General features: G+C 32.1%; 1 protein-coding gene across 18 annotated transcripts in view; it reads left to right on the forward strand.

Moving 5' to 3' along the window:
- LOC145263054 (sodium/hydrogen exchanger 9-like) overlaps positions 1–11,593 on the forward strand; it is a 328,320-nt gene extending 316,727 nt beyond the window's left edge. For all 18 annotated transcript variants that reach the window (XR_013864465.1, XR_013864464.1, XR_013864468.1 and 15 more), the window contains one exon: positions 4,626–11,593. Coding sequence is in view for 8 of the 18 variants with exons in the window: in XM_080119884.1 (XP_079976010.1) it covers positions 4,626–4,736 (111 nt within the window). In the remaining 10 variants the exon portion in view is untranslated. The remainder of the gene's footprint in view (positions 1–4,625) is intronic.
- The last annotated feature ends 8,067 nt before the right edge of the window (positions 11,594–19,660 follow it).

Consider the following 19,660-nt stretch of genomic DNA (forward strand, 5'->3'; position numbering starts at 1 on the left):
GAAATGAAAACAATTGTCCGATTAATACAAAAAATACCAAAAAAAATTAAAATGTTTAACAAAAATATAAGTACTCACCTAAGCAGCACAGACTAGGTATAGCTAATATAATGAATCATTTTTTTTTTATGCTTGTTAAGCAATAGTCAACAAATCGATTTTTTAAAATATATTATTTTAAGCAAAAACAATATTTTGTACTCAATTGTCATGTCAAAAATAGAAATATATCAAAAAATTACAAAAATTCATCGAGTAGAACAACAGCTCTTGTGTTTTTAGTAAAAAAAAAAAAGTCTATCTCTATAGGCAACAAATATTGGTGCCATGACACAAGTAATCTAAAATATTCGTTTCAGAGTTATGTCTCTTGCGTTAAGCTTCCTGTTGCCTAATTTAGAGCATCTAAGAAAAATGCAATTTTACCCAAAGATTACTTTTAATTAGAAATAAGTTTCTACTCAATGAATTTTCGGAATTTTTTAATATATTGCTATTATTTTGCATGACAAGTAAGTATATAATATCGTTTTTGCTGAAAACGATATATTAAAAAAAAAAATTAATCTGTCGACTATATCGTAACAATCACCCTTTTTCATATATATTTTTTTTAATTTTGAATTATTTTAACTTATAATTTTAAGTTTTATTTCATTTAAAATAAAATTACAATTTGGAGGCATTTTTAACAAGAACCAACAAAACAAAAAGAATGTTACCAAAGGCAAGTTACTCTTCTATTTAGCTGGATAATTTTTTTTTATGTTTCAACTTATTTTAAAGCACCTTTTAGTTCAATACAAAGCTAGAGTTTATTTGGTTAAGAACGTGGCTTAAATTAAACGATCACGTGAAGTCTCGATAATCTCTAAAAAATTAAAGATTCAGCAGAAAAATGCAATTTTCAACCAAACTATATTTTTTTGCGTAATTTTTGAGATTTTGGATCGATTGACACTCCACAAAACAATTTAATATCAGCCATATTTTTTCCTTTTAATCAAATTAAACAGCTTTGTATTAAACTAAAATCATTTTAAAATAACTTAAGATGCAAAACATTTATCCAACTAGTTATTTATCTTGCCTTTGGTAACATTTATTTCTTGTATATTTGGTTCTTGTTAAAATGTCTATTTTGTAATCACGTTATTTTCTATCGACTGTTGCTCTCATCATTTTCATCTTTACGTTTCGGCAAATGTATGCTCAAGACTTCTTCAGACTTATGATTCATTTATATTTCTAAATCTTTAAATCCAATTATTGTTTAGACATTCTCAATCTTAAGATTGGGATCAAAGTATAATACCTGTTCTGTACTCGGTCAGTATGGGAGAAATCTTTCTAGACTAAAACAAATTTTATTTTTGTTCCAATCGAGAATGCGTCTATTTTGGAAGCTGGATTTTTCCCCCACATGAAAAACTGATCTTTTGTCTAATTCTGCCCTTGTGGGGAGGCAAGTAAATGGGGATTTTGGTTAAGGTCAAAGTGTAGTATCTGTTTTCTTACTACACTTAAGCTCTTCTGTCTTTAGATGGATGAGTCCCTTAACCCTCTGTGGTCGCCGGGAGGAGGAAGGATTGAATTATTCCATGCAGCGTGTCTTGAGAAAGAATAGCCTGGCGGCACTCATCCCTCTCTATACAGCGCATACAGCATTTGGTATTACCAATAGGTCACCCATTTTAGTACTGACCAGGCTCAATATCGTTTAACTTCAGTGATCGAACGGAAGTCGGTGTATCAATGTGGTTGTGTTGTACTTTCATCAGTGAAGAAATCCGGAGTGCTTGATTTTTATCTGCATTAAAAACCGACGTAGTGTCTAATTCTGTACTTGTACCCCCAAAAAAAGAAACCCACGCGGAAGAACGCCTGAAATGCATCCGTCTGCTTTCCTTTTCTCCTCGTAAATAAGGACATTTCTGACATATTTAAATCCGATCATTAATTAAGAAAAGTCAAAGTACAGGGATGATCAGATCAACAACTATCAGTATTTAAATATGCATTGAGGACATTGCTAAAGCTGCTGCAAAGCAGGTGGGCTCCCTCTACCAAGCTAGAAAATTATCCACACCAAAGAGCATCCTATATGTTTACAAGGTCATAATTTGCTCATGCCTTCAAACAGCTAGACTTTGGAATTCCTTCCCTGTTACCTGCTTTTCTGACTGTACTGAAGTTTAAATGTAATATGAACAGACATCTCACTGCTCAACTCCCCACAGTCACCTATTAGACATTATTCCAAATAATAGCCCTTTATGTTCCAAGTGGAAATATACCTTGTTTAAAAAAGAGTTTAAAAATTTTTAATGCAAATGAATTGTATATTCTAAGAAGGTTAAAGAGCACATTAGCCAAAATGTAATAAAAATTGTCAATGAAGATAATAGTAAAAACAAAACTCATTTAAATAAATGCACATCACAAAACAATTTTTTTTTTTTTTTTCAAGTTTTCATGAATTTATTTTTTTATTTTTTGCTTATTTTGGTTGTCTCCCTTTGAAGAATAAAATAAAAAAAAAAAAAAAAATATGGAAAACCACACTCACACACCTTTCACCGCATGTTGTCCCATCCAGCTTTTTGCAGGTATAATGCATTTTTTTTTTTTTTTTTTTTTTTTTTTTTTTTTTTTAACCTATTGGAAATTTGTAGAGTCGGAGCTGCGGTAAAGGAAACTCACATGGAAGAAGGACAGAAATGCCTCCATCTGCTTTGCTTTTTTGCACTAAGAAAATGGTTCCTCTCTCACATATTCAACAAATAAATTTTTTTTTCTTTTCAGATTTGTATTAAGGAATTTATCCTGATAGAAAACAAATCAAAAATATGACAATTTATTTTCTTTTATTTAATCAACATGTGTGGAAAGATACAAAGCTCTGATTAGTCAGAGGGCTGACTAACATCGTATCAAAGCTGATATTCTAGACCTGATCCAACCGAATATTGCATCTGTATATGCTCATTGCTGTGTTATGGGTGATAAGGGTTAGTGAGATGAATATTATGAGAGGATTGAAAATGCCACTAAAAATAACCACCGGCCAAGAAAAGACAATTACCCTCACACACACTTGGTTAGAAATATTGTCAATGGAATGTGAGGACTAAAGGACAAAATAGGAGGAAGCAAGAATTACAAGACTGACAAAAGCAGTACCGCTCTATTGTTTACAATTGAGAACAAAATTATATGGCTTACTCTTGATTGAGCCTAAACTCAGGGTACAGTGTTTAGATTGGCAATCTATTGATGTTATGGTGATGAGCATGTTCTACTCTTATTTTTTTATTTTTTATTTATTTATTTTTTTACAAGGTAGTCCCCACTTATCAAGGCCGGGAAGTCACTCAGGGATAAGGGTTATTGCGTGTATAGTAATCAATGGGATAGTATTGTAGTAATCATTAGTGTTGGAGATTTGATAAAGTGTCTTAAGGGGCCGGTTCATTAGGAATTTGTTTATGTTGTACTTATAGACATTCAAGTTGTAGTCAGGTGGGAAACCGGCAAACGGAAGAGAGTTCCACAGGCGTGCACTTCTAAGTTTGTTCATGGAGTCTTTGTTTTGGTTTTGGCACAGCTAAAGAATGGGGAAAATTACTGACTGTGGTTTCAGCTAGACGGGTGTTTTTCATGAAAGATTGGCGAGGGGGGACCAGAGATTGGAGCTCGAACGAGCACTTGCTATGGAAATAACAATAAAACAAAGACAGGCTTGCAACGTCTCTTCTGTGGGAGAGAGGGTGCAGGAAAGAGAAAAGGGCATCCCCCACTAAGCCACGAAGCCTATTTTGTACTCTGTCATGGCAGGATAGGCTGTTTTTAGCAGCTCCTGCCAAGATGTGGCAGCAATATTCCATCCTTGGACATACCCGGCTTTTATACAGATAGAGAATTGCATCAGCAGTGAGATATCTTCTGGAGCAGTAGAATGATCCAACCATTTTTCCAAACTTTCACAAAAACAAACTCCTTTAGCTAGAACAACCATCAACAGTTCCCCCCCCCATTTTCTATCTGTGCCTAAATCTAAACGCAAACTCCATGAACAAAGTTTCTTTCCTAGAACTACCTACCTGTGGAACTCTTATTCCACTGGCCTGCTTTCCAGCTGACTTGAATATCGTTGTCTTCAAGTCCAATGTAAACAAGTTCTTGTTGGGTTCTTTCCCCCCCCCCCTAAATAATCCATTTCTACCATTAACTATTAATACACTGTTATCTCGGAGACAACCATACACTCATTAATCTTTATCCTCGAGTGGATTTGGGGTCTTGACAAATGGTGACTCCTATGTAAAAAAAAAAAAAAAATAGAATAAATGAAAAAATAACTTTTTTTAAATGACTTTGCATTATTGCAACAGTCGTTTGCCATTGACTTCTTACTGACAATTGGTCTTCAATGGAATTTGGATGGCAATAAGCATCCCCAAGTTTCCAATATCTTTTTTTTTTTTAGGGTCGGGTGGAGGGACGCAGTTTATAAGATTTCTTATTACAGTAGGAGCACATGTTTGTCTAAAGAAGATAATTTTGGACCTTATAACTGTCGTTGCCTAATTTTCTAACAAACTATACATATTATTTGATTTCAGATCAATTTGGAAGATGACGCCACCAGTGGGGATCTCGGCTTGGGTGAAAATAACCACAACCAGCTGAGTATTCGAATCAACTTACCAGGTTCACGCGGTGAAAGAGTATAATCAGCACGCCCTCCTCTCCCTCCTCCTCCTCCCTCCACCTCATTTATGAGGCTGTTACTTAACAGCATCTTATATTCCTTAAACTAAAGAAAACAAACAATTCTTTTCACCATCTTTTTTTGTTTATTCTCTTTATTCTTCAAAGAGAAACAAAACAAAAAACAACTTCACATTTTTATTTGTCGTGGTATCCATGTTAAAAGCAAAAAAAAAAAAAAATAACAAACAAAAAAAAAAACACTGATGATAAAAATAATTGTAGATTAATTTAAATTATGTGCAAATTTTTTTTTTTTTTAACACTTTCTCCCCTCCCCACAGAAGTTGGTATTTCAGTGTTGACATGTGGCAAAAAAAAAAAAGCCTTTCATTTATTTTTTAATTTTATTTTTTTAAAGCCTTTATAAGCAGCTTTTTAACCTTGTCATAAACTAATATGGAACATTAAACAAAAAATACAAAAGTTAGTAAAATTTGAAATCATGTGAAAAAAATTGACAAAATTAAAAAATTAATTAAATGAAAAAAAAAAAATGGACTTACTGAAATGAGAGCAGAATTTGAAGAAATTATAATTTAGATTAAATTATTGTTGCTCTTAGATTAAATCGAAGTAAGTACTTCTTCCTTAAATGCAAACTTAAAAGCTAATTATTTTTTGTTGTCTCTTGTTGAGGGGGGGGCTATTCTATTAGGTTTTAATTATAAAAGAATGTTAATGGCAGAAGTTGGTCTTATTAATTCTTTAATAAATATTCTATGTCTCTCTCTCTCATATATATATATAAATCCTTTTCTAAAGAAATTCGTTGATCCAAATGAAACCGGTAAAATCTCTAGTTTTATTTTTATTTCTTCCTGTGTTTAATTGTTTTTCCTTTCTGTCTTTCATACATTCTGTCTCCATAAAATTTCATTTTATGATATGTCATGTACTTTACCCTCACATATATATATATATATATATATATATATATATATAATGCATGTGTGTGCTATGAGTAATTCACGTATGTTTCCATTGCAATTTAAAATGTGTTTCTTGGTTAAAAATGAGAAATTTCAATGAAAAAAAAATTTATGGAAAATATAATAGCATGTTAATAGGTGTTCATATAGTTTTAATATTTCGGACAGTCCACTGGCCTTTATCAAAAAGAATGTACAACTTTATAATAATAAATAACTGGATTGCAGATAACTAATTTTGAGTTCAGTTCTTGATAAAAATTGCATATTTTTTTAATAAATAAAAATTTTTTTGATAAAGGACAGAGGACTATCTGAAATATTAAAATTATATTAGCACCTATAATTTACATGGTGTTGTTTTTCCTATTGCTATATATATATATATATATATATATATATATATATATATTTAATTTTAAATGTTAAGAAATTAATTTTAGCCAAGAAACACATTATATATATTAGTTGTATTAGTTTCTGTATTTATAAGGAGAGAGTGCTCAATATCAATGCTAGAGCTTATGAAGATCCAAGTTTGGAGATATGGAATTAATAATGCATGATTACTGTCAGTTTCACACCTTTCAGTTTTCAGACTGTTTTAATACTTTGCTCCCGCGTGCTGCTCAACAAACCCGTAAAAGGAAATACACGAGCTGAAGAATGCAAGTCGTGGAAATTATCTGGATTGACTTGACTTCCAATTACAAAAGAGTTAGACACCAGTTTGATGAGGAGAAAATCCATCCAACTCTCCCAAAAAAGGCCACTTTGGATTGGGACGAAATAAAAATTGACTCTCTCTTTGCTAACCGAGGACAGAAAAGATTAAGAGTTGTATCAGAACAGATACTCCACTTTGCTCTTAGCAAAATCAGGAAGCTGTCAGTCACCATACAGCATGGGCTCACTCTGTCTCTAAATATGAGAGAAAGAGCAGGAGAGTAACTTGATGAAATTGTAATTAGAATACCACAGCAAAGTCAATAGGGACCGGATCATTACGGGATGGTCTAATATCTGTTGATTTGGGGGGGGCCAGGATAAAAATCCCTAGCTGACGGCATTCAGTTGATATAGGCACATCAGGAGCGCCAGCGTTTTCAAAAACTTTTTTGCTAGTTTCAAGAAGGTTACAGTGGACTTGATCCTATCATAGCTCAATGCGACACAGGTGCTTTCTTACAAATTTTCCTTTTGTCAGAACGTTGCAAAGTTCAGGGTAAGTAAAAAAAGTTTTTAATCGTACGATGATGACAGTCCAATTTTTAGGCTATTTCTAAGGTTGATATTTTATTATGAAACCATTTTAACAATTTCAGATTTTGCAGCTTTATTAAAACACCCTTATGTCCCATCTTGCATATAAAGTTGGCTGAAACAGGCTGCAAATCAACAAAATGGCAGCCGTTTGTTTACTATTGTGCAGATGTTTTTAGAAATTTAGATCTGTGTATTTGTTAATGTTGTTATATGACGTGCTAAGTTTAATTTTTAAAAAACTATCAGAATTAGAACGAAAATATTGATTCGCATATAATTTTGGCACATGTGTATGTATATATATATATGTGTGTGTGTGTATGTGATGGGAATAATGCAAATAGTATTCCGACAAGATAGAGATACAAAAGGAACAAATCAAGTTATATGTCCATCAACGTTTCGTCTTTATTGTAAGACTTCTTCTGAATAAATAAATTGAAGAAAATTCGATTTCGGAATGAAAAAGTGGTTGGAAATTCAAAAAAGTTATAGGGTTGTGCAGAGTAAGATTTTTATAACGTCATATAGCTGTTATATATATATATATGTGTGTGTGTGTAATGTCAGCCACACTTCTGAGCCATAGATATGGCAAAACATGTGTTCATGGATAATTATTTTATTCATAATAATTAAGTAGATAAACAACAAATATGTGTTTGTATTTATGTAAATATGTACATACATGTGTTCGTACACGTCCCTATGTTGTGAGGGGGGGGTGACTATTCAGTTGTAAAGTAGAGAATTCTGCCTAAACCACCAAATATAAATATCGCTAGAAAAATAACAAAATTTGATATATACTAGCAGGTCACCCAACATGGCCCAATCATAAAATACGCTTAAATTTAGTAGAGACTTTTTGCACATACACCAGCAAGGTCACTTTTATCTATCTATCTATCTATATATATATATATATATATAATTATAAAAAAAATATTTCCATGTGCTTGAACATTTTTATCTTAAATTCTACGCAATTATCCACAATGTAGAAACTATACATAAATAGAATTAAGCTTTATAGTAGAATAAAACTAATCATTTAAGAAACCATAAAACTGAATAATTAATTAATTAATGATTGTTTTTCAAAGAAATATCCATGACTGAGTATATATTAAAAAAGCGAAAATGTGTGTGTTTGTGTGTGCATTTTTTTTTGTATATCCTGCAAAGGTTTTTGTCGGGGTGGTTGCTCATTCTTATAACTTTTCATATGCTACCGAGATGATAATATCTAAGATTTAAAAAACAAATCGGTGTGTATCTTTAATTTTTACGCACAATTTTTGCCGTTTTTATTGGCCAACGTGTGTGTCTTTGGCTTTCTGGTATAAAATGTCAGTGAAAACCGTCATATCAGACAATTGCTATTTATTTGGGCTCCCCCCCCCCAACAAGTTGGGTAGAGAAAAAATAAAACCCCAAAAAACTGCCTTGCAGAAATAGTTAACTGCGGATTTCATTCTCCCATGGCGTTATGTTTGGCATCAATAAAATCCAGCACCTGTTTGAACTCATTCACTTTTTAATTGCTAAATTTGACGGCTTACATTGCTTCCATCGCTGTATCGCAGTTGTATGTTGTCAGCCTATTGACCTCAAGGCTCCGGGTTCGAGCCTACCTACCCTTTTTTTCTTATTTTACACCTACGAAACGAATCATTGATGTAACAGTTGTGTGTGTGTGTGTGTGTGTGTGTGTGTGTGTGTGTGTGTGTATATATATACACACACACACACACACGATGATTGTTTGTGAAAAGGAAATGTATTTAGATATTAAAAATTATATTTTAAAAATTATATATCTATAATTTCATCTTTTTATTGTTGTGGCTTTTGATATCTGTTAGTCTCTGGTAGCAAAACTGTCTTTTCTGTCATTGAAACATGTGTAAGACAACAAGAAACAGATATAGGCATTCAGCTATCATTAAGATAAATATATAAAACATTTTAAAAATTACGATTGTGAACTCAATCTGTTCCTTGGTCAATTAAAATGTAACTTACCAGTGTGTGTGTGTATATCTATAATATAAAGCTGAATGTCTGTGTGTGTGTGTGTGTGTGTGTGTGTGTGTGTGTCTGGTCACGAATAGGCTCCTATATGTTTGACTATTTTAAAAAACTAATTACATATAATGATAGAAGATGTATCAAGACACAGGAATGGGTATGTTTGTTCTGGCGAAACGGTGGTTCATTAAAATTGTGGGGTTTGCGTTCGCGCCGGGTCCACAAAGTATGGAAATAAAAAATTTTAAAATGTTTACAAGTGTTTTTGATATAGATGTACATAAGAATACTTTGATAAGTATGTTTTAACTTAAATAGGGATGGTATAATAAAATTGTGGCATCTATGTTCGCGCCTGGCCTCCATAGAATGGAAATAGGCACAAACTTTAATAAAGACTTTTCATATCTATCTGCATAAGTATACTTGGATAATTATGTTTCAGTTTGAAGAAATATGGTATAATAAAATTATGGGGTGTTTGTTCACACCTGACCTCCATAGAATGGAAATATGTCACAAAGTTTAACAAGGTTTTTTAAATATAGATCCACAGAATATTGTGATAAGTGTTTCAGTGTGAACAGGTATGGTATTATAAATTATGGGGTTTATCTATTGTATTTTTACTTTCATCATATTTTGCTTTGGTTATACGCCCAAATTCGAAGCTATTTCTATACAACGCTTCCTTTTCATAACCTATCATACTTTCATAAATCAGAGTCCATTTTCTGTAGGCTGTTTTTGAACCCAGTCAACGACGGGTACTTTTGCTAGTATATATAAAGAAATAATTGATGACAGTTCAAATTTAAATAAACTATATTAGTTCATCTAATCTAATCAATAAAGACAAAGAAGAACTCTTTAGAACATTGTATTTCAGAAGAAAAAAAAATATATACATATACATATATATATATATATATATATATATATATATATATATATATATTTAAAAAGGTGTTTTTGAAGGCTTGACAATACAAGAAATGTACAGTCGTCGTAGGCAAATAAATAAATAATAATTCATTAATATTTTTTTTTTTTTTAAATTTATTTACCGGACTATAGATGTTATTTTCAACTGTAGATGGCGTTTATTCCAAAAATATTTTTGAGAGCATCTCTCATCCTCAGCGGGTAGAATGTAATCCACTCTTTATGCTGTCAACTTGGTTCAACTCAAGCGGCTGTTGCATTACACTTGTTCTAAACGCTGGTTTTAAGTTTAAAAATTATGTTAATTGTTAAGGGGAGGAAATTTGGGGGGAATAAATACCATCTTCAGTTGAAAAAGAACATCTCTAATCAGGTAAATAAAATTAAAAAAAAATATTATTGAATTATTTATCTGCTTACAACGACTGTACAATTCCTGCATTGTCAAGCCTTGAAAAACTCCTTTGTCCATTAAACAATGCTTCAAGCAAACCATGATATACTTCTTATATATATATATATATATATATATATATATATATATATATATATATATATATATATATATAAAAATATAAAACTGGTGTAAGAATAGATAATATACATAGGCAGAAAAATATATAAAATATGATAATAATAGAGATGAGAAAAAATACAATAAGAATAAAAAAAATTAAAAAATTGCAATCCAAACTTTAGAAAGACAACAAAGTGAAGTGGAAGTAATATTATAATGTACTGAATTGGTTATTTATGTATGAATATGCGATTTCTTAGAAGCCATGATTAAAATAGCAGATTGTGTTCAATTGTCTACTATAGATTTCATGTTTTAGCGTCAAATAGCAAAAAGGTTTGATATTTAATAAAACCAATTAAAACAATGCATTTAACGTCTATAAAACATAAAAACGTTTTTCCTCTTTGTGTTAATATTTTGTGTGTAAATAATGATTAGAAAATCTTGCGTGACATTGATTGCTTTTCAGTTAATATTATGTTTCCGTGCAATTTATACCGTCTTCAGATGTATATACATTAAGAGAAAAAGATGTATTTACGTAGATATTGGAAATGAATCTGCATTGGGAATCTGGGAATTAAAAGAAAAAGAAAGAAATTAATTCTTGTAATTTTTCACGGTAAAGATCGTTTTTCTTTTTCTATTTTTTTTTTTTTTAATCCTAACTTTCAATTCATTTGTAAAAACATCTTTTCGCCTTAATTTTTACTGATCTGAAGAAAGTATGCCGAGACATCTAAAAATTACACCACATAAAATTTTTCAACCTTTATTTTTATCATACTGCTGTATATTTTTCATATTTTTTTGTGTGTGTGTGTGTGTGTGTGTGTGTGTGTGTGTGCACGCTCATACACTTGACATCATGATTTCTTACTTTTTATGACATTTCATCTAAAAAGCCACAATGTGGAAGTCATTTGCCAAGCAAGAAACTGTTGCTATGTTTATGCATTTCAAGTGTAAATCTTCATAAGCTCTATCAGCCATGTTGAGCACTCTCTCCTTACAAATGTATCAACAAAGACAACTGGAAAATAAAAATAAATTTGCTCCTGTCAAGTTTGCATGAGGCATGAAATATGCTAAAAAAGGAAACAATAAATAATGACAACATTTATTTACTTGTTGCAATTCATTTATTCTCATCAATATATTTTTACAATTTATTTTTTACAATTTATTTTTTCTAACTTGGAAGTTTTATTTGTACATTTTATTTTTTGTTTACATTTTTATATATTTTAGTTTTTTTACATTTTTTAAATTTTAATTTTTTTTTACATTTAATTTTTTTTACATTTAATTTTTTTTACATTTAATTTTTTTTACATTTAATTTTTTTTACATTTAATTTTTTTTACATTCAATTTTTTTTACATTTAATTTTTTTACATTTAGCTATTTTTACATTTAACTATTTTTACATTTTAGCTATGTTTACACTTTAGCTTTTTCAATTTTTTCATTATACATATTTTTTCCAATTTATTTCATAATATAATTTTTGATAATTTCTGTTATAATCGTTTTTGCAAAATTTTTTCCAATTTATTTTTGTTACAATCTTTTACAATTTTTTTTTTAGAATTTATATTGAATTTCTATTTTTTAGAAGTTTTCATTAACATTTTTTATTAATTTGTTTATTTTATAATTTTTTACTATTTTTATTTTATTTTTATTTTGCAATTTTTTCATAGTTTTTTTTATTGCAATTTACGTAGTCATTCGTTATTGCTTTCTTGATCTGCAAAGAAACTGTTGATTCTACGTCTCCAAATTTCACTGTGAATGGCAGAAGAAAATTTAAAAACAACCTCAGATTAAGTTGATTGTAGTGCACCATACATTATGGTGAACAGAACCCACTCTCTCTACCAGCCAAGTGATCTCTAGTCAGCTGCACATGCCACGTGTTAGAGACTTAACAGCTCACAAGTGCTATTTAAGAGTCTTGCTTCTCCTAGATTAGTTGTCCTACCAATGGTTGAATGTGGCCTAACCTATTTCCCTATTTACACATGCATACATGTCTATACCTAAGATATAACTGGGCAGTCTAAAAAACTTTAGTTCAAATAAATGTTTTGACTGTCCGTTTACTTCTGACTCAGTTTTTGTACATTTCTATACAAGGTGTGCCATAAGTAGTAATCATATCATTTGATTCCAACAAAATAAGTGGAAGAAATATCCAGCCGCAATATAGAGACAAAGGATACTTTTTTTTTTTTAATTGCATTTTCACCTCAAACAAAGCACAATGCCACTTTGATGTAGGGGATACCATGTAGGGAGTTGAGCAGCAAGATGTCCGTTTACATTACACTTGAACTTCTGCATGTCAGTACAGTCAGGGAAACAGGAAGCCGGAAGGAAATTCCAAAGTCTAGCAGTCCTAGGAAAGAAACTATTGGAGTAAAAGGCTTTCTTACATCCAGGGATTTCTGTGTAGAGGTGGGATTTTGTTAACGTTGGACTTGAAGCATGTTTGTCTGTAAAGACCCATGGCGTAGTGGGTAAAATACCTGGTAAAATTTAAGCTTTTCGCAATATGAAACATGTTTATTAAAACTGTATTTTCTCGCAATGCACTATAATTTGCAGTTGTACTTTGAACGTCGCCCACACTGAGGATCGAACCTTCAACCTCCAGAAGAAGATAACTGTTACAACTGAATTTTACTAGGTATTTTATCCACTACACCACGGGTCTTTGTAGACAAGTATGCATTCGCAAATTACTTAGGACTTCTACCCAATCATGGCTGACTGAATGAGAGTATGTTAAGCCTGTGGATTAAATAAAGAGTTTTTCTTTGAAATTTCATGCAGTCTTTAGAGTTCGACAGAAAGATTCCAGAGTTCAACAAGATACATTTTTTAAAAAAGGTCGGAGATTACATTGATCAAAACGTTGTGAAAGTAACACTCAAGTTGAGAATAGTAATCCGAAGAATCCAAATAATAAATCAGCATCTCAAAAATTCAGAAGCGTCATGTCTGTTGCAGACACGTCTATATTTTCTAAAAATACGTTTTTCTCTTAATTTAAAACAAAAAATTCCAAGTGTCTTACGTGATAACATAAGCATTAGAAAATGTTATGAACTTCAAGTGTTAGTTTTTCATTTAAAACTTAAAAAACGTCAAGTTTAACAACATCAAATAAATATTAAATCTTTGTATTTGGGTGAATCCATCTTTTCGAATAGAGAGTTACTGATAGCAATGCTCGATGTAATCTCTAACCTTCTTTAGGCGTGCCTTGTCAAACATGGCAGTCTTTCTGCTTAACTCGTGCAGATTCTCAACTTTGGATCTTTCAGCCAAACTTGGGAATCTTTATGATGACCTTGGGAATCTGTATAAGTTCAAGAGAAAGATTCTCAAGTTCTACAAGATACACCTGAAGGTCAGAGGTTACATCGACTAAAACTTTGTGCAAATAACATTCAAGATGAGAACAGTAGTCCAAAGAATGCAATTAATATGAATAATCCATCCTCATCACAAAAATTCAGAAACATAATTTTTTATTGCAAACTTTTTTTCATTTTGATGTTTCATTTTCTTGTGTGTTTTTTGTTGTTTTTTTTATTCTATTTATCAAAATTTATTGATAATGTAGATGCCATTTTCCAAAAATTTTGTTTCTTTGATGCTATGATTGAAGAATAGAGATGTGGCCAGAACATGAGACTTCTTTAGTTTGGTCATCTTAAAATAAGGCATGAGATTTAGAACAGTTGATATAGAGTTGATTGGAGTATAGAGGAGGAATTATGAATGGATGGAGTAACTTTTTTTCTTTTTCTTTTTCTTCTTTATTACATTTTCACCTCAAACAAGGCACATTGTCACTTTGGTATAAGGGGCTACTATCAGGGGCAACAGCTACTGGGGTACTGTGTAGGGAGTTGGGCAGAAAGATGTCGGTTCATGTTACACTTGAACTTCTGCATGTTAGTACAGTTGGGGAAGCAGGGACCTGGAATGGAATTCCAAAGTCTAGCAATTATGAGGAAGAAACTACTGGAGTAGAAAGCTCTCTTACATCTAGGGATCTCTACTGCATAGGGGTGGGATTTAGTTGCTTGCTGGGTTTGTTGAGGGTATTTACATCATGGGGGCACAAGTGCTTGCAGTTCATCAGAGCATTCACCATTAAAATACTTGTAGAATATGCAGAGGGATACAACATTTCATCGATGGGACAGAGGCTGAAGCTTAGATGACAGTTCAGTACCTATCAGATTGGCGACTCTCTTTTGAACCTTGTCTAGGAACGAGAGACTAGTAACAGATGCACCAGCCCAAATATGACAACAGTACTCTATACATGGGCGAATGGTGGCCTTATAGAACTTTAATTATTACAAATCATTAATTATTAGCGGCTGTGCCGTGTCGGCACACAACACCCAGTCAAACAAAATCGAGTACACTCAACATTGTCTTACCATCAACGTTTACCCTGTAAACTCGGAGTATGGGAAATTCCCATATGCACAAAACAAAATCACTGAAATAAACAAAAATACCCTAAGGATAATGAGTAAACGTTGGATAAAATGATGGTTAAAATTATTACAAACTTGCCAGGATTCGAACCTGGAATTTTCTTATCCATAGTCAGGCGCGTTATCTATTGCACCACAAGTTCTGTCCATATGCCGAAAGATGTTACCACGACTGTATACAGACAGTGCTAAATTCCATTGGCATGGGCAAGTAACTTTTTCAACATTGCGCAAAACGGCCCAAAATTTCGGGCTTTTTGGGTGACTCTGCGTTGTTCGGTATGAACCATATATATAGATAAGGATAATCTAGGGGTCTCACACCTTTCAGGAAAAAAAAGAATTTTTCAATTCGGTGCATCCGTTCAAAAGTCTTATTGGTATATACACGCACGCACGCGCGCACACACACACACACACACACATAAATAAAATAAATATTTAGAATTTTATTAATAGTGTAGATTACTAATTATTACTGATTATTATTATTATTACAAATCATTACTAATTATTAATTGTTACAATTAATTATTACTAATTTCATTTGGAAATTTATAAACTATAACATGTTAAAATGAAAAGAAATTGGAATCTTGGGAAGATCTCCACCATCTATTATAGCTACATACCTTAAAAACGGAGCTCTATAAACTGTATATGATATGAGACAATAAGGAGAAAGAAGCAACCCTAGTGGAAGTTAGTGTCTCCAATGATGCTGGGTCAAACAGAGCTGAGAGGTAAAAGATAATGAAATACCAAAGTCTTATGTCTGACATGAAAAGAAATTGGAATATTAGGAAGATCTCCATTCCAGTAATTATAGGAGCAATTGCATTAATGAAAACGAATTTCAGAAACTACCTGGAAAATATACCCGGTGAACCAAGTGCAAGAGAGATTCAAACAGTTGCACTTAAAAGGACGGTTAGAATTTAAAAAAAAAATTTCTTGGTGTGAATGTAGTGGGAGAATGTCTGGCATCCCGTAGGATGTACCATCCTCAGTTTCAACAAAATGAGAAGAAATTAAAACATTCTTCTTGTTTAACTAAAAAAATAAGTATCTTTTTTTTTCTACATTATTCTGACTTCTGCGAAGATGGCTACGTTTTCATTTTAGTTTATTTGTCTGTTACTATATGTGTGTTTTACGGCCTACCACCCACATCACTTGACCAATTATCGCCAAACTTGATCAAACTATCGGAATTGGTCTTAGAACTGATTTAATTTTGAATGATTGTCACACTTTCAGTGATAACTTTGATTCTGATCGTCTTAGAGACTCACTAATTGATCAATGTTATAGCCAGTGAAGTCCCACATCTTTATGACCTTGAAAAGTTTGGAATTTCAACTTAAATGTTTTTTTTTCTTTTTTGTGAGTTTTCTATTCTTCATTATCTTCTTTTTGTTGACGTCGATATTATGCTATCACATGACTATTGCTGTATTAGTATTTCTTAAGCTGACTTTTCTTTTATGGAAATCGCTCCAGACAAGGCATGAAGCCACTTAATGTAAGAAGCTAAAAAAAATAAAACTTTAAAGTTAAAAACTAATCAGTGTGATGTGGATAGATTCTGACTCGTAAAATAGCAACCTTAATCCCCCTCACCTTGCTGCTGACGGAATGTGGTTAAAGGACAAAATAAAGGAAGTGAGAATTACAACATCTACTCATCACTGTTCATTTCTGTGCAAAATTGTAGACAGCGGACGATTGATTTCACAGACCGTTCATCAAGAATACATCCTTAACAATCAGTCTGACAGTCTGGACTATTTTGAATCTAGGTGGCTTTTCTTTTATTTGACTGAAATGTTTCCGTGCAGTTCTAGGAGGTCCACCCTACCAGGCTTTACTTTACTGCACTTTAAAAATGGGTTTATTGCCAATCGCCTGAGACAGGAATGTAGGTGGGGCTGCTCAGACATATTTTTGTTGGTTAGTGCACTTTCTCTTGCATGGTAGCTTTTTCAATCCTCACCTTCCGATTTTTTATATATATATATATATATATATATATATATATATATATATATATGGAAGTCATCACTTATCAAGGCCCGGAGGCCACTCGGGGATAAGGGTTAATGCGTGTGCAGTAATCAATAGGACAATATCGTAGTAATCGTTAGTAATGGAGATCTGATAAAGTGTCTTACTTAAGGGGGCGGTTGATCAGGAACTTGTTTATGTTGGACTTGAAGATATCCAAGTTGTAGTCAGGTGGGAAACAGGCAAACAGAAGAGAGTTCCACTGGTGTGCACTTCTAAGATTTTGTGTCACATCTTCTTGCAGTAGGAGAGAGGAAAGTAAATATTAAACAATTGCTTTCTTTGCTTTGTATGAATGGTTGGAATTGATATTAATATTTTCCTGGTGAAGGTTTGTTTAGAATATGTGGATATTTGTAATAATAATGCATGTTCTGTGCAAGTTATTAATCGCAATTATGAAGAAAGACAAGGGACATAACTCTATTTTTTTTTTTTTTTCATACGATAATTTGGGGCGCTAATTGTAAGGAAAGAAAGATGCGGCTATTTTTTGTAATTATAATAGATAATTTTTTTTGTTTTTACATTTTTGGTCCCACCAATTTATCGGAGAGGGACCTATATTTTCAGTGGCGTCCATTCTTAGTCCAGAAGATTGCCAGATAACCATCCATTAGTTTTGTCTGAAATTTTGCCACAAATTGTATTTCATAAAATAGATGTGCACAGTAAAAATATTTTTTTTGCAAAAATTCCCGTTGTGTCCTCAGGGACTCAAGAGGTCAAAAAAGCCCAAAGTGGCCAAAAATTACACATTTTGCCCCATAGCGTTTGATCCATCCATTAGATTTTCCTGAAACTTGGCCAAAATGTGGAAGCCATTGTTCTTAATATAAATTCAGTATGGGTGACCCTGGAAAAATACTAGTTCGCATCCCTCTGGGACTTTTACAGCTAAAAAAAAACATGCCTTTTGGACCTCTTTTCATATTACTCAACAACTTGACATGTATATCTATATAGTGGTTTTCCATGGTGTTGAATTCAAATATACATGTCTTAAGGTGTGAAACTGCACCGTTTGTCCATTTTCACTGGGATCTGGTATTCCCGAATTCAAAAGTGGTCACAAATGCCCTATAATTGCAAAAAATGATGCTTTTTACCCCATATCTTTTGCCCCATCCATTAGATTTTTCTGAAATTTAGCGAAAATATGGAGACAATGTTGGTCTTTCACACTTCTCACATTGATCGATTCTTCACTATTTTTTGTGACGTCATCTCACATGCAGCACCAGAGGGGGACCACGCACATGCGGCTTGTTTTTTCTTACATTTAATCGAATGTTTTGTATAAAAAATTATGCAATGTAATTTTATTGTTTTGTTTTTTCTTCTTGCATTTACTTTAATGTTTTATTTAAGAAAAGCTAAGGTACTAACAATCATGAAATCTGCGACTAGTTGTTTTTTTTGTTTTGTTTTTTTCAAAGGAAAATATTTTTCCAACTACTTTATTTAATACAACAAAAATTTTTTTTTAAAGTAAATTTAATAATTTTATTTTATTTTTTGTTCTTTTAAAGAAAACATTTGACAATCCAGAATAAGATGCGACTATATATTTTTTCAAAGAGTTGCCAGTACCATAAACAAAATATTTGAGTAAATGTAGAAAATTATCTATTATATTTACTTTTTTTTTTTTCGTCACACTAAATAAAGTACTTGAAAAAACTATTTTTGTTTGGGGGGGGAAAAAAAAAAAAAAAAAAAAAGTCACATCTTTTTCTTACAATTAGCATCCCAAATTATTGTATGAAAACAAAAAATAATTACATCCCTTATATGAATTGATGTTTCTTTGTAATTGCCTTATTAATTGAAATAATATATTGATACCTGTATGGAAGCTGTACCCGCCACCTCTCTATTCTTTGTTTTTATATTCATCTGTTTTTCAATTTTTTCACTGGATTATTATCAAATGGACACTAGTCTCTCAGATTATCAGAAATATGTCAATATTTAAATATTTGTAGGGAGTGCTCAGTTTCTAATGCAACATGCCAGTAAATCGATCACCCATTTTTGAACCATTCAGAATTTTTAAGCTAAATTTCACAAATTTAGCCTTTTTTAAAAGCAGTTTGGCCTTCAAAAATTATTTTTGGCCTTTTTAGAATTTTACTTCAAATTTGCCTAACGTATACGTGGGAAAGGTTAGAATTCAGGTTCTCATTGTGGCTTTATTTATTTATTTATTTATTAATTTTTTTTTTTTTACACGATGGTCACCACTTATCAAGGCCCGGAAGCCACTCAGGGATAAGGGTTATTGCAAGTACAGTACGTTAGTGTGGAGATTTATTGAAGTGTTTACTTAAGGGGGCAGTTCATTAGGAATTTGTTTATGTTGGACTTGAAGACATCAGGTTGTAGTCAGGTGGGAAGCAGGCAGACAGAACAGAGTTCCACAGGCGTGCAGTTCTAAGAAAGAAGCTTTGTTCATGGAATCTACGTTTTGATTTAGGCACAGATAAAGAGTGGGGGAAATATTTCACAGTGGATTCAGCTAGACGGGTGTTTTTCGTGAAAGATTGGCGAGGGGAGATCATTGATGTAGATCAGGAAAAGAGTTGGCTATC

This window comes from Euprymna scolopes, chromosome 38 (assembly GCF_053919585.1).
Source record: "Euprymna scolopes isolate OS-2025 chromosome 38, ASM5391958v1, whole genome shotgun sequence".
In the NCBI taxonomy this organism is placed as follows: domain Eukaryota; kingdom Metazoa; phylum Mollusca; class Cephalopoda; order Sepiida; family Sepiolidae; genus Euprymna; species Euprymna scolopes.